At 45.8% G+C, this 16,090-nt stretch overlaps 1 protein-coding gene across 3 annotated transcripts in view; it reads right to left on the bottom strand.

Moving 5' to 3' along the window:
• SUCO (SUN domain containing ossification factor) overlaps window positions 1-3,010 on the bottom strand; it is a 64,551-nt gene extending 61,541 nt beyond the window's left edge. For all 3 annotated transcript variants that reach the window (XR_003619206.2, XM_028152018.2, XM_008145855.3), the window contains exon 1: window positions 2,618-3,010. Coding sequence is in view for 2 of the 3 variants with exons in the window: in XM_028152018.2 (XP_028007819.2) it covers window positions 2,618-2,679 (62 nt within the window). In the remaining variant the exon portion in view is untranslated. The remainder of the gene's footprint in view (window positions 1-2,617) is intronic.
• Between the last annotated feature and the right edge of the window lie 13,080 nt (window positions 3,011-16,090).

Raw genomic sequence — 16,090 nt, 5'->3', positions numbered from 1 at the left:
AGACACCTACATGAAACAGAGGTGGGAAAGTACAGTGAAAATTATTGTTTGGTTTTTTAACATTACTGTCTGGAAATTTGAAAAAATTAACAGAAATTCTATTAAGTACTGAGAGACTTGTGGGAAATGGGTAATAATATAAAAATTATAATGGAATAATTTATGAATGACAAAGATGACAAAATTGGCTACTAAGAGGAGCTTATCAACTCTTCTACAAACCTTTTGTCTAATTCTGCAATGGCGTTAGGTACCTAAGTGGATTAAGGGGGAATGGAGATGTTGGGAAATAACTAAAGCAAAAGTTAGACCTCTAGTTGGGTCAGTGCTGTAATTTCAATATTTTAATTTCCCAAGGAAGAAGGGTTTCAAAAGATACAACATACCCTTTGCCAATCACCGTCATGCACCCATCCTCTTCCCCAATCTCATCATCACCTTTCCAAAAAAACTTCAAGTCTAAATATCCTATTTAATGTCTTTTAATGGCTTCAGTGAATAATCATTAAAATGTCTCTAAATTTGGCAGTGCAAACAAATCTCAAATCATACTAACCCAAATGTTTCTTAAGCTCAAGTTCCATAAACTTCTCACTCTTTACTTAAACTCTCAACATTCATTTTTCACCGTGGGAATCAACAAACTTTACAGAACTTTACGACTATGATTTTCAGTACTAGGCTAACTGATCCGCACCTTCCCCCCCACAACAGGTCATAATATCCTCATTATTGCTAATGAGTAAAGTTGAGAAATCATATTGAGGTTAGCTTAAGCAAAAGATAGCCAGAAATTATACAAAGTAATAGAAGCGTGGTTAATTTAAATCCACAAATGATTTTAAGAACCACATTATAATAAATTATAAATTGTTTTCATCTCCACCATTCAATTAAATTTTTTTCAAATCATGTTTAAGGGCACAAACTTGCAACTAGTAGATAAGTCCTGGAAATCTAAAACACAGTACAGTGAATATAGACAGCAATATTCTATGACAATCATCAAACTTACTTTATTCCAACTACACACACAAAAAAAGATGATCATGTGACATGACAGAGATGCTATCACTACAATGGCAATCATATTGCAATATATAAATATCAAATCCACATGTTGTATACCTTAAGTTTAAACAATGTTATGTGTCCAATATAGTTCAAATTTTTAAAGAAATTCACAGATAATGGTGCATTTTAAATTCGAATGAAAAGTGTAACCTCTTTGTCCTATGAGCCATTTCTGAAAGTGCTAATGAAAAATAACTTGGTCTAAAGATGGGTAAGATCAAGGAGAAAGAGGAAAGATGTCATCTACAAACAACTAAGCAGCCAAGGAGGTGGATATGAACACAAGGTTTTGGTATCTCATTGACAAATTTAAATTTAAAATGGAGTAAGTGGACTCACCTACATGCACGTCTTGGTACCCAGTATAATACTAAAAGGTGGGGTAGCGGGAGAAGACATTGGTCTTAAGGGGATATGGAATGAAAGACAAGAGGCAAAATGTCTTTTTCTCTAAACCATCTATCAACCTTCCTATCAAAATTCCTCTGCCAGGCCAAGTGTTTTCTTTCCCTCTTACTTATGTACCATCTTATGTGAGAAAGAACTCAACAACTTCAGTGTCTTTGGAATTTATTAAGCCAGCCCCCCAAAAAAAAAAACAAAAAAACTGTTGGCCTTTTTGCAGACATCAGCTACACCAGAAACTTAGTGAATTTGAATTTTCATAAACAGCAAATCACTTTGAATTTCTGAAGAAGCACCTTTTAAGTCAGCAAGCGTCACACATCTCTGAGGAAATTCCTAAGTACAATGATAGCAATCCTTTGACCGGCAAGCTCTCTGCTCTTCAAAAAAAAACAACGTGCCAGGAATGTACACACTCCATAAACTTTAGAGACAAGACAGTCTTCCCGCCCCCAAAAATACAGGGCCTGTCCCCCCATTCCTAAGGGACATGCCCCAGCCACGGCACCAGAAGGTGCTGAACCCACTACACCTAAGGCACGCTCTCTGCTAAGCCAATGGCTTCCCATCACCTTCCCTTGAATGAAAAAGTGCTTTCATAACGCCCCCCAAAGTTTCCCAGAACAGCAGCCCCAACTGCACTGGAGCCCAAAGACTGCGAGAAATGGCCCGAACTACAGATGTCCATTCCAGCCCCCCTCGGAACACCTCGCGTGTTTAAAAATCGCACGTCGGGAACGTATCCCAGCCGACATGCTCGATGCCCTTACCGCTCTGGGCAAGCAAGAGGCTGGCAGTGAACTGACCGACTTCCTAGCACCCATCTCAACGCCGCCCCACCACCCACCGCCCCCCAGGGGCCCCTAGGGGCACTGAGCACAAAGGCACGCAGGTGGTCCCCTCTCCCCAGGCACCCTCCCCTCCCACTGTCTGTACATTCCAAAATACACCCAGAAAATCTCCGCACGGAGTGCTGCCTGGCCAGTCGGCCAGAGGGTCGCTAAGCAATCGGTTTGTCGCTTCCTAGGGACCTCGGAGACCCGCACCCTAAAACTCGAGGTGATGTGGGGGTGTGACCTGGGCTGCGCCCCTCCTCCCCCGGCCCCGGGGAAAATCCCGCGCGGTCGAGGCTACTCACCAGACCAGGGAACACAGAGAGAGGCAAGAGACCAGGGCCAAGGCCCGCCGGTACTTCTTCATCTTCTCCTCCTTCTTCCCCCGGCCAGAAGGCGGCACATCCTCCCTGCAGCCGCCACTGCCGAGGCCAAGATGGAGGAACCGGAGCGCGAGGATGGGAGCGCGAGTCCGAAGGGCTGCGGCGCCGGGGGAGCGGCTCCTCGGCGGCCCGCGTGCCGGCCGCCCTCACCCAAGGGCCCGCGGGGGCGCTTCACGGAAGGACTCCGGGGTCTGCCGCTGCTGCCGCGGCCGCCAGCTCGTCGCGCCCGCCTCCTCCAGCCGCCGCCGCCGCCACAGCCACCCCGTATCCCCCGCCCGCCCCGGCTCTCCCTTCGGGCTGCCCGCGACCAACGGCCGCAGCGCACTCGCCCGCCAACAGCCAATCACCGGCGGGGCCGCGACACCTCACACACCGCTGAGCTGGAAGCAGCCGCGTCACCCACGTCCCGCGGCGCTCTCCACTCCACCGGCCCTCGCGCGGGCCACGCCCCCTCCGACGTCTCCGGCGGAGGAGCCTGAGGGGGGAGGACACAAAGCGCGAGAGCAGCGAAGCCACCGCCCCGCCCACCTCAAGTCCCGCCCAGTCAGGGGCTCGCGTTCGGGAAGTCGGAAAGGAGCCCCGTGACGCTCAGCCCGCTTCCTTACAAAGGCCCGCCCCTTCGCCCAGGGCGCGCCGAGTTCGCGCAAGGCCTCTTGGGAATTGTAGTGTAGCCTCCGGAACCTTCCTTTCCCTTTTCCTTTCCCCGTCCCTCCTGGAATCACAGAGTGGATGGAGAGGTTTATAGTTTCGCTTCTCACCACAAGACTGACCAGCTTTGGAATTATTGCACTCAGTTTTCCTCTTTGGGCGCAGTTTTTGGGGTGGTCTAGATTGATGGTGGAAAGAAAAAAACCTATACTAGTAAGATTTAAAAGGCGTTTTTCCCTGCGTCAATGGGCCGGGGCCATCGAGTCAGGTGCTGATTGGTACGCGGGAAGGGGTGTGCCAACATTCTTCTCACCTGATTGGTTGGGGTGGAAAGTCCTTCGCCTCTCCGCCTGCGGGAGAATTTCGCCGCCCGCCAGATTCCTCTGATAGGGCGCGCTCGGTCGGTCCCCGTCCCGCTGGATTCCTGCTGTGGGTGGGCCGCGGAAAGTCTGGAAGGGAAACTGCGGCTCCTGCTGGGGATTTCCAAGACCTAGGGTTCTTCCAAGCAGAGAAGGCTACCGTCCAAAGCCATGTGATCACCCCAGATTTTTATGCCGGGGAACCCAAAAAATCTCCCAGAAGCTAGTTCAGAGGCACTGCCGAAACTCCAAAATGCTTTACCGCTTTTCTTCCCAAGAAGCTTCTTTTTTGGTGTTTTTTTGTTTTGTTAATCCTTACCCTAGGATATTTTTCCATTGATTATTTTTTAGAGAGAATGGAAGGGAGGAGAAGAGACACATCGATGTGAGAGAGGACAGTATTTTAATCTATTTTCTACCGCACCACTACAATAGATACTAAATATTTATTGAAAGGAAAATAAGGGAGGGAAAGTTTTGTTTCCAATACTTTCAATGTTTATTTCATAAAACTTACAGGTCAAAACCACATGAGTTTTTATTATAAGTTTGACATGAGTATGGCTATGAATAGAGGCCCAATGCATAAAATTTGTGCAAGAGTAGGTAGGCCTTTGCAGCCCCCAGCTGCCTCCGCCACCCTCACCTCCCAGCATTGTCCAGACAGTTGTTCCACTATTCAGCAGTTTGGTTGATTTGCATATTACGCTTTTATTAATATAGATGAGAATATATATTAATACCTTTAGGATTTTATTTGGAAAAGGTATTACAAAGTCCACAATTTTTTCATTATTTTTCAAAATGTCTTTATTATAGAAGCAAAATTGGCTATTCAAAATTGCTTTCTAATGTTCACATTCCATTCACAGAGTAACATCCTATGACATTGTGAGAGTACATATATGCATCATTAGAAACAAAGGTCACGGGGATTTGTTGTCAGAGACCTAATAGCAAGTTAGCACTTGTAGTAAAAGGGTGAAGAAGGGAAGGAAGAAGAATGTAAACTCTTTAGTCTTTAATTTTGGTCATGAGGATACAGAAGGACCTCAAAGCAACAGCATATAGGAAGTTACATGCAATTTAGTGAACATTTTGGCATTTTGGGTGTAGAATGTGTGCATGTGTAGTGGTCTCTCTAAATTGAAAAGATCTTTTTTTATCATTACAGCTATGTGGGAGGACTATGGGTTTTGCACAATAAGTGATCAGGAGCAGAAGGGGATATTTCCTTTTCATCACTTCTCTCTAATTACTCTATCTCTGTATTCATCAACTCCCCACCCACTCGGCCATGCTGACTATCTGCCCTCAGTTCCTTCACTAACACACCACACACACACACACACACACACACACACACACACCATTTTTTCCGAGCCTGCTAAGTTTTCTCAAGAGCGACATGTCCAGTTTCAACACCAATATCCTTTCATAGTGGAGATGAACTCTTGCCTGATGCAGGGTAAGTGCTGTAGGTGTTCAGAGGACAAAGGCCGGGATGGGTCAAGCTGGCTACTCCAGGGAAGGAGTGGGAGAGAAGGATTAGGATTGGACCTTAAAGCTGCTAAATGAATATTCCCTGGCCAAGGGAGCCTGAGCCACTGAGCGTGTTCATGTCGTGTTTCAGGTGCGGATGGCACTTTCCACGCATTGGGAAGGGCAGAAAGCTAAAGAATGGAGTTACACCTCCTATACTCAGGGGAAAGAAAGGTGGTCAGATTACCTTGAGAGGAGGCATGTCAGGGGGTTGTAGGAGACACAGTTGAAATGTAGTTTGGGCAAATGACAGAGTGTCTTGAATGCCCTGCTAAAGTCCCCCAGGAATACGTACTGCTCCCCCCCTGGTCCAGGGACAGCATCTCTGAGCAGAGTTATTTTCTTTCCAATACAGATTCTCAGCCTTAATCTTGAAAAAGGCAGCCAATTACTCTCTTACCTGTTGAAGGCCCAGCGGTGGTTACTGACCTGGGGAAGAGCTCAACCGTTTGCTGGATGCAGAGTTTACTCCCAGAGAAAAAAGTAGTCAACAGAGAACTAAGAAATCCAAAGAACTTTCCTCTGACATCATCAGAACATTCACATAATATATCTTTAATTTGACCATTCTCAGAACATTAGGAACCTGTCAAGATAAAAGAATATACTGAGAAAGGGAAGGAGGGACAATATGAAGAAGGGATACATGGAGAGAAAAGTGGAGAGATGGGGAACTGGAAGAGGAGTGAATAAGGAATTAACTTGGCAAGTCCTGCAGCTTTGTGGTCACCATGGTGACCTCATGAAGTCATTTCTCTGTCTTCTTGCGAGTTTCAAGAAAAATCTTTGAAGTATTGACCTGCAGTCCAAGGAAGCCAAATGAACAGTGGAAGAGATCCTATATCTTTATCCTTTTTCATTGCTCTTACTGGCAGCATTCATTGTGAAGTTTTGGGTTTGACTTTTTTTTTTAAGAAAAGAATTTATGAAAAGGTGTAAAAGCTAGAAGCTGAATAGTGATAGGAGCAGCGGGCTGATAACAATGATGACTCTGAGGAAATAAGGCCTCGTCCCATGCTTTCCTACTGTAGTTGTGTAAGCAACTGAAAATGCACAACCAGGAAGTGGCCCCTGGGTTCTCCCTTTTGTACCTGAAATGTCTGGGGTAAGGCAGAGCCAGAGAGAAAGGGCTCTCCCGAAGCATGCTTACTTTGTTCTCGGTGGGTTTGTTTGAACATCTAACACCCCTAGGGAGCACATGAAAGGACAAACATACACGGTGCCACCATGCTGCTGCGGGTTACAGTCTGGCAAAATAAAACGCAAGATGAAACACCAGCATGTATCCATCCTGTATTTCCCTAAAAGAGCCTTCGTATTGGCCGAAAGGACATTTCATGTGGCATGGGCCAACAGTGTGTTGCTTGGGACAGGAAATACACCAAAGGAGAACTTATCTTTGGGTCCCACATGGCTACATGACCCTCTGATATCACCAGTGTGATGTTGCAGCTTCCCAGACACAGCTGTCTTTGAACACATGCAGCATAGGGCTGTCAATGAATAAATAAAACTCCATGAGCAGGAGAGAGCCCACACCTGGACACCCTGCAATTCGATCCTGCTGTGTTTCACCTTCCACAGCCTTCTGCAACACGGTGCATGTGTTTACAAAATCACACACACACACACACACACACACACACACACACACACACACACACGGGGAAAACCAGATTTTTCTATTGTGCTTCATGGTGACACAAATTATGGGTTGCTCTATTCTCCATTGTTTCTATGCAAACTGCTTGACTTTTTGTTCATAAAATTAAAAATTACCAAAAATAAAAGAATCTTTTTCTCCTCATTCCCACCCTCCTTGCTATTTTATATCTAAAGGTTGATACAACTCATTGACTTGGGTAAAATGGAGACAAGAGTCAGCAGAAAGAGTACAGAAAAAAAAAAAACCCAGCCCCTCACTCAACACTTAAGAGGCCTTAGGTAAGCTCTTAATTTCCCTACGTCTGTAAAAGGAGAACCACAAGGCTCCTCTGGGATTGAAAAGATAATCCAATAAGGTAATTGGGAGCTTTTAGCAAAGTGTCCAGCACAGAGTCATCACTGATGAACATTAGTCGAATCTGAATCTGAATCAGTGGGTGGAAGAGAACACAAAATACTTGAAAAACATCCATTAGGACTATTTTTAGTCCTCAAAGCAGTTCTGCCTGTTGAGGAACGTATTTTGTGTATTGTATTCACTGATCTGGCACTTAACACTTAAAGTGCCTTGTATTTTCTCAACAATGAAATAATGAATCGCTGAGTTTTTCTTAATGATTCTTTTCAGCATCCCAGGCTACCATCTGCACAGAATAAACTAGACCCAAGTAGTATTCTTCCGTCATGTTGCCTTCCTGTCATGTATATAGATGTCTAAGAGCTCTGCCTGTAACGTTATTCCTTATGTTCTGCTTTACTTCAAAGCGTTCAATATACTTCTGCAAATTATTTCCATTAGGGAGGAGAAAAAGTTGAGATACACAAATTGGACATAGGATTCTAGAGTGTCTAGATTCTCAGGGCTGGGAGGAAGCAAGTCCTCCTGTTAGTGAACCACGAAAGATGAAATGATAGCTCAGGCTGTGTCAGCAGGCCAGGTGGGGCTGAAGTTCCCCATTTCTTAACCCACTCATTATGACTCCTTAGGTGGGGCTCTCTCTGAGATCACCATGAATAACCCAGGTGAAGACAGGCCTGAAGCAAGCAGAGTCTTGCTGGCCCCAGGTAAATTCGTTATGAGTATTTTCCTACTACTTTATGTGGGGAGAAGGAGAGAGCAGGCTCCCGAGGATAGACCCAGAAATATGTACCCACATACTGCTTTTTGCTTACAATGAATAAAACTGGAGAGCTTTATTATTTGTTTCTGACTGTCACCCCTTCTATCTTCTGGAAATATCATTTCCTTGTTCGAGGGTAACTGAACTCCTCGCACCTTGCACCTGGCCCCAAGGGGTCTGAATGGGCGCTGTTCTCACCCTCCTGGCCAGTGATTGGCCTCTTGTTCGGGCACGTGACCCAGGTGAGCACATTCTGAGCCTTTCCTTGGGATTTTTCAAACTGGAGTTTGGGGGATGTGTCTTTTTTCTTTTCTTCTGTGTGATGTCTAAGGGATGGAGCTGGAACCCAGGGACTGTTAGTAGCCTTGATTAGGAGCAAATGAAGTCAGCAGCAGAGAGAAGCAGAGATAAAGGATAAAGGTCCTGCTGATATTCAAGCCCTGGCCCCAGTTTTCCCAGGACAGAATGTCCTTTCTGGAGTCTGGTTAAAGGAGACAAGGCAATCATCTGTTACTTAAGCTAGTTCGAGTTGGACTTCTGATTCTTGAAATCAAAAGAATTCCAATTGACATGCCCTGCCTACCTGAAGAATGTATTTCCTCACAGGTGAAAAGAGCAAGGTAATAATTTTGCATGATAAAAAATGATAGGTAAACAGCTTTTTGTATTTAGAACCAGTTTCTAGACAATAATTCTAAATGACAAGTAATGCTGCTGTTGACTCTACTTGACAGGGATTGTTAACAACTGACTTCCTCTGTGAAATCTATGTTTTAAAGCTATTTCAGACAAAATGATTTCCCACTCATCAAACCCAGAAGCCATTTTATTCCTTCTCTTATATCTCAAGTTCGCTTGTCCAGCCGTGTTTGCAATCGGAGCCTTTCTGTTCCTTAGGAAATGTTATCCCATCATTTGCAAGTTTCCATTCCTCAGAATTCATCTTTTTGTGTCTTCAACCTCCATCTCCACTGCTTTTTTCCCATCTGCTCACATATATCTTTATATCTTCCCTGTGTTAACAGGAGTTTTAAGTGAACTTGTTTTGTTAAAATAAGTGCCTTTGAATCTAAACCCACAGCAGCAATAACCTCAGTGGTTGGATGTATTCTGATTTGAAATAAAACCAAATAACTTTTTGAAATTGAAATACAATTGACATATTGCATTGTGTAAGTTTACGATGCACCATGTGTTGACTTGATACACTTATATATTACAACATGACTATGGTCTTATCTAGATATCACCTCTGTCATGCCATATTTCTTTTTAGTGGTGGGGACAGTTAAGATGTAGTCTCTTAGCAACTTTGAAGTTTGTAATACAGTATTGTTGTCTATAATCACTGTGCTGTGTGTTACATCTCCAGGATTTAGTTATCTACTGGTCTCAAGTCTATACCCTTAAATGACACACCCCCAACTCCCCGATCCTACAGCCCCTGGTAACCACAAATGACTTTTAAAGTAGGAATTCCACTAAAGTCTCCAGTAGACTATAACTCCCTTCGGGGTAGAGAAGTGTCTTATTTATCTATATCCTTAGCCCGCTAGTACTCTGCTTGGCATATACTACGTATTCAATAAATGTTGAATGAATTACTGATTTTAGGCATCTTCTATAGAGGTCCACTCTCCGACTCACTAGTTAACTACCTAAGCAATTTCCAAGCTTGGGGTTTTATGAATGCCTGTAATCCTGGAGCCCAAATGTAAAATCATTATAATTCAACTAGAAAAATCTGAGAGACACAATAGTAAGCCCAGGGGCAATAGATTAGAACACCAAGAAAGGTTTAATCTCTAACAAAGACCATGGTCACAAATATACTTAGGCCCAGCTCTGACTAGAAAACTGTAATTTATCTAAAGCCACAGAGCGCCCAGGGAAGTGGCCTACCTATAGAGAAGATGAGGGAGAGAAGAGAAGCACTATGGCAATGGGTATGCTCTGAGATTGCTTTGTATTTTCTGCTTGAGAAGAATTAGGCAGCTTTAGTAGGCATATCACCTCTATTGCTCAAGCAGGGAAACATGCATTTTGTGAATTGTGTTAGGACCTATTTGTGCTTAATTTTGATGAAGGCTCATGCTAAAAAGGAGGTTTCAGATCCAGCCAGGATGGAAATTTCAAATTCCATGAAAAATCAACAGAGGCATATTTTTACAAGAGGATTTCCCCCAATGAGCAAGAAGAAACAACCTCTTATTTGACTGCTCGACAGGGAAGCTTATAGAAGATGCCAGTCTCTTGAGGCCTGCTTTCTGTAGGGAAGAAACGGGACTTGAGAAGCAGAGAGAACTCTGAGGAGCTGGCAGTCCAGACTCTGCCACCAATCAGTTGGTGGCCAGGGATGGGATAACCAGGATGACAGGAGGAGGTGGGGCTGACTTTGAGTATTCTAATGCTGCCTCTTTATTAACTACATAAAAGTGGACGAAGCCTTTCTAAGCCACTTCTCCTCAGGTTTATTATTTCCACCAAAGTGATCTGTTCTTTCTCCTACTCCAATAGAGAAATTGCTTCAAACTTGTTCTGGGCCCAGATCTGTTTTCCAAGCAGTCTGCCTGGCCGAGAAATTTAGCTCCGGGGACCACTTTCTTGTGCAAACAAGGACAGCTATTTCCCCCAGGCCCTGGCTCAGAGGAATGTTAAACTCTGTTAAGCCCTTTGTGGGAGTTCCTGGGAGTAAATACAATTTATATCCATTTCATCGTCGGATTCCGGGCCTGTTTTATAGAGCTCTCTATTCCAGTTACTCAATCCAGTCCAATCATGTCTAATATATTCATAGCCAAGATACAAGATATTCTCTTACTGCTGTCCTTGAAGTATCTTTTTACTTTGGACTTAACTGATCCTCTCAAATGGGTAACCAGTGCCAGGGAATGCGCACGGGGATTAACAGGACTGAGTTAAGGCTAACCGCAAAGGCAAATCGTTGCCATTCACTCATTGAGCCATCAAACATATTACTGAGCTCTGCTGCTTCCTTCCAGGCACTGTGCTAGACACTGAGGACACAGAGATGAAAGGCGTGGCCCTTGCCCTCAAGTTGTGCACAGCCCACAGGAGGCTGCATGACGTGCTGGTGAAAATCAGACCCGTATTCTAAACCTGACACTGCATCTTACTAACTGCATAAATGTGGACAAAGCCTTTGTAAGCTTCATTTTCCACACCTACAAAATGGGAATCATAGCCCTACTTCACAAGGTCAATGCGATCATTAATAAGATGAAATACAGTACCTAGCAACATAGAAAGCACTCAATAGATGGCATCTACCATATCATTGTCATCATCGTCCTGGGAACAGCCAGGTAAATGAGCAAGTGCAATATTGCATGAGGATAGGGGAACGTACTACTAGTATCAGAGCATCGCCTGGGATGGTGATGAGGAAGAAGACTTACAAGAGGAGGGGAACTGATACCAAGCTGAGCCCAGAAAGAGAGAGAGCAGGAAGTCAGGCATGGGAAGTGCATTCTAGGTAGACGGAATAATAGCATATGTAAAAGCCTAGAGGCAATAAAAAGAGGCACTTTCAGGAAATTGCAAGTACTTCAGTCTGTCTGCATCTTGGAATACATGTGGGGAGGTGGTCAGAGAGCTAGTGAGGAAGGGAGTGGCCAGGCTGTCACCCTGCAGTTGCCACAGTGTTACGCACTACCACACCTACACCACTGTCCTTGTATCAATACTGGATGGTTCCTTGTCCCTGAGGGACCTTCTCCCTTGGCCTTGGGCTTTAGAGTTTTGGATGTTTCTTTCAATTTTCCATTTTGCCCTATGCCAGTCACGGCAGGTGTCACAAGGGAGGAGCAGGGCTCTGGTGTAGTCTTCAGGAGTTTCCCTGAGGGTGGGACCCACTCCAGTCCTGGACCAGCCTGCCATTTCCTTCAAATCCAGAGACTGCTCCATCAGGTGGGAGGAAGTCCTTATGTCCGGGAGAGGAAAGGAAGTACCAACTAGTGATCAGCTGCTGCAGAAGCCATTCCTGTGGCCGGTGCCTCTTTTTCTCACTGATGGCTCTGTCCTAGCTACAGCTTAGGAGAAGGAGGAGCTTCACATTTGCTACCGTGTCCTATAGGAAGGTTCAGTCAAGGCCAGTCAACAGGTACTAACTGAGTAGAGACTTTGTGTCTAGGACTGTGCTAGGCACTGTAGGGAAAGATTCAGGCAGTGTGCTGAGACCCAAAGCAGTGATCTACAGGCCAGATCCGTGGTTACAAGCCAAAGCTCCAGAGTTCATGCTCTTTCTGATCCCTGCTGCTGCTTTTGGGCATTAAGCATGGCCAGTTTAGTTTAGGGTCAGCTAGAAATAAAGTACAAGTCATGGCCGATTGCAACATTGCTTGCCTTGTTGACTTAATCGCAACAATCCTGACACAATAGAGGATTGTATTCCATCAATGGGAGGAATAGTGAATGGCCTTGCAAAGCAGGAAGAGGTACAATATGACCAGGAAAATCTTGGCAAGCTCAGGTGGCTTTAAAGAGGTCAAGGCGTGGGCTGCTAGTCAACTGAGCTCTGGGCAAATCAAGAGAAACCCTGACTGACTCTCACACCTGTCTTCGGGTAGGTAAAGGGGTCTCTAAGGAGCTCTTGCGCAGGAGATGTTCTCTGCTACTGGGCCATGAAGGACAAAAGGCAGGAACTGGAGGTTGAGAAGGTTTGTGGACCACTCAGTTGCCTTCACTAGATTTGGAAATCAGTATCTGGGATCATGTATCATGTCTTATTGGGGGTGGGGAGGGAGGAAGGAACAGCACAAAGCGAGAAATTGACGGAATTCAAAGGCAGAAGACTCCACTAGGTTAACAGAATGAATGAACCTACGTTAGTCTGGAAATTCACTTTAGGACCCACGTGTTATCTGGCTCCGTTACCTTTAAACACAAAGATTTCATTTCAGGCATGGTTAGAAATATCTGTGTGTCACTGAAAGAGAAGATATAACGAGTCCACTTTCGAGGGAAAAAGTGGAAAAGTGGCTTTAAGTCCAGTTAGTTGCCTGGAAGAGATAGACATCTACAGACTTAGACGGAATGGGTATTGGGGTACACATTGGCAATGGGGATGGGCCCTAGAAGAGGTAGCTACAAGTGCAGCGACGGCACTTCAGAACAGGAGCTCCAGCTGGCTCACTACAGGGATGTGAGATGAAGACACTCTCACTGCCTCTGTCTTGGTTTCCCTACTTGTGTAATAGAGATGATTCACAGCTGCCAGGAACCTGCCTCACAGAAGCATCAGGACGATGATTAACGCAGCATATTAACATGCTTTGAGACCTTTGAAAGATGCCTGGTGTAAGTGCTGGGTATGATTTTGTCATCATTATTACCTTCTCACCTTATCATTGCAGAAAATCATGCTTGGAGATGTTGGCCATTTTGACATCAATTTTTGGCCAATTTCTTCCACCCTTATTTATTTCCACACTGATGGGCATGAAGCCAGGGTAACTGGTCTGCTCTATCTTCCTGAGAGACCACGAGCTTCCTAACCTTTGATTCCCTGCTCATGTCTGCCCCCTGCATGCTCTTCCTCTTCTCTATTTTCCTAAATCCAGTCCTTTTCTCAAGGTCTAACTCAGGTTTCCTCTCCTCTCTGAGGTGACCCTTTCTTGTTCAGCACTGCCTTAGCCAGGCTTCTCCTGAGAAACACAACCTGTATGGAAAGAGATGTTATGAGGGACCAGCTCATGCAATTATGGGGCATGAGAAGTTGAATGATCTGTTGTCTGCAAGCTGGAGGCTGAGGGAGCCAGTGGTAAAGTTCTAGTCCAAACGCAAACGCCTGTAAACCAGGGAGCCAATGATGTAAGTTCAAGTCCAAGTTCAAAGGGCTGAGAACCAGAGGCACAGATGTCTGAGGGCAGGAGAAAATAAAGGTCTCAGCTCAAAGAAGCCTTCCTCACGTCCTGGTCCAGGTAACAATGGCTCCTTATATCCGTGCCAGGGTTTTTTAGACTGTCCAATAGGGAAAACAGGTTTTTTTTTACATATATTTAAGTTTAGATTGGCTTTTAACAAGGAAACAAAACACACACTGTGCAGAGGCCAAGAATTACAAGCCTGAGCATTCATTGCCCAGCGCTGGAGTTGACCCGTGGTAGGTATTCCCGTTTTAGAAAGCATCGGCAGTCATCATGGGTCCCCCGCCCCGCCTCAAGCGTTAACACAGTCGGATAACGAGTCAGCCCCTCTGTAAAAGGCTGATCCAACTTTCCTCTTCTGTAAGGTGGGTATGAGAGTCCTGGCTTGCTCTCTACGTCACCGCATCTTTAGAAGGAGGAGATCTGACCCCACCTATTAAACACCGCGCAGTCCTTAAAAAGAGGCAATATCCTTTTCCTCGGTGACACTGCTGCTTGGCCACTTGTCAGGAGAGGTCATGTGGCAGGTGGGGTGAGCTGGCAATTTCCTATGCAGCGTGGCAGTGCCCGCAACCTCCCCAGGGAGGCCTGTGCGCTTTTAACTTCCTTCCCCCAGAGAAATACAGAAAGCAGTCCTCCCTCCCTCTGAAAATGTCCAGGAGGAAAGACTCGCAGAAACCTCTGCTAGCCTGCTAGGGAAGGGTGGGCAGGTGGGGGAGAAGCCGGTTGCCCCTGTCCACCCAGCCTGCTTAGCTAAAATCTATCATGGAGGGGCAGGCCCCGCCCGCAGGCCAGGGGCTCCTGATCCCAGGCAGTTTCCCATTGAGCCCAGAAGCAGCAAGGCCGGAGCCAAACTCCTGGGGCCAGGGCAGCCCTGCTGGTGCCTCCTGAGCTGTTGCTTCCGTCAGTCAGTGCAACACAGCTGGCGGGTTGGACTCTGATACCTGTCTCAGGATGCTCCTGGCAAAGGACCACATGTGTCATTGCCACCTGACTCTGACGAATAGGCTGCGGGTGTCAAACTCCAGGCCAGAGGGTGATGTGGCTGAGTGTGGCTGAGGCAGCATGGGCTGTGGGCATGTGACTCTCCCCACGCTCCCCTCCCCACTGTCCCTCTCCTTCTCTCCTGTGCCACTGACACAAACTCAGCGAAGAGACAGAATGGCAGGTGGGGCCTGCTGTGGTCCCACAATGCCCGGATCCTAACCCCAGCTCCTCCACTTGGGGAGCTGTTTGTCCTTAGGTAAATTACTTAATTTCTCGGTGCTTCAAGATCCTTAAATTCATCCATAATACGAAGATGAAAAAATGATACCTACTCCAAGACCTAGGAGAATTAAAAGAGTGAACACAGCCCTAACCGGTTTGGCTCAGTGGATAGAGCGTCGGCCTGCGGACTGAAGGGTCCCAGGTTTGATTCCAGTCAAGGGCATGTACCTTGGTTGCGGGCACATCCCCAGTCGGGAGTGTGCAGGAGGCAGCTGATTGATGTTTCTCTCTCATCAATGTTTCGAACTCTCTATCCCTCTCCCGTCCTCTCTGTAAAAAATCAATAAAATATATTAGAAAAAAAAAAGAGTGAACACATGCAAAAAACACACGCACAAAACAACCCCCAAAAACCCAGGCCTGACTCAGGGTAGATGCTTAGTAAACTATGGTATTCAGTAATAAGGATCCCTACAGCCCTCTGTCGCCTGCTCCACACCGAGCCAGGGAGGGAGCGTTAAGAAATATGAAGTTGCCAAAGAATGTAGCCAGTTCCCCATCCCCAGCCGTGGGCCACCTCTTCCTGATCCTTTTGTAACTGCCTTTAGGAAACCCCAGGACCCACACTGACATTGCAGCTTTCCTACCTGGCCCAGCTTTTAAAGCTACAGTGGCCTCAGTTATACCTCTTCCCTGCCTCCCCCACACCCCACAGGTACACTCTCCAAGGACAAAATTCATTTAGTCTCTTTATAGCTTTTCTGGCCCTTGAACTCCACTTTTAGCAAATTTGGGGGGGAAATCAATAGCCACCACCAAAACTCAGGTCCCAAATCTATTTCTCTGTCTGAGACCCACTATTTGAGAAAACTGAAGCCTCCACGCGATGTGGCCATGAGGCCAAATTAATTCACATTTTTAGACATCTGCTTCTTCAGAGGATTGTTTCCTAAACTACTGGAG

This window comes from Eptesicus fuscus, chromosome 22, assembly GCF_027574615.1.
Source record: "Eptesicus fuscus isolate TK198812 chromosome 22, DD_ASM_mEF_20220401, whole genome shotgun sequence".
Classification (NCBI taxonomy): domain Eukaryota; kingdom Metazoa; phylum Chordata; class Mammalia; order Chiroptera; family Vespertilionidae; genus Eptesicus; species Eptesicus fuscus.
The sequence above is the reverse complement of the archived record's forward strand: the minus strand, read 5'-3'. Positions and strand labels throughout refer to the sequence as shown.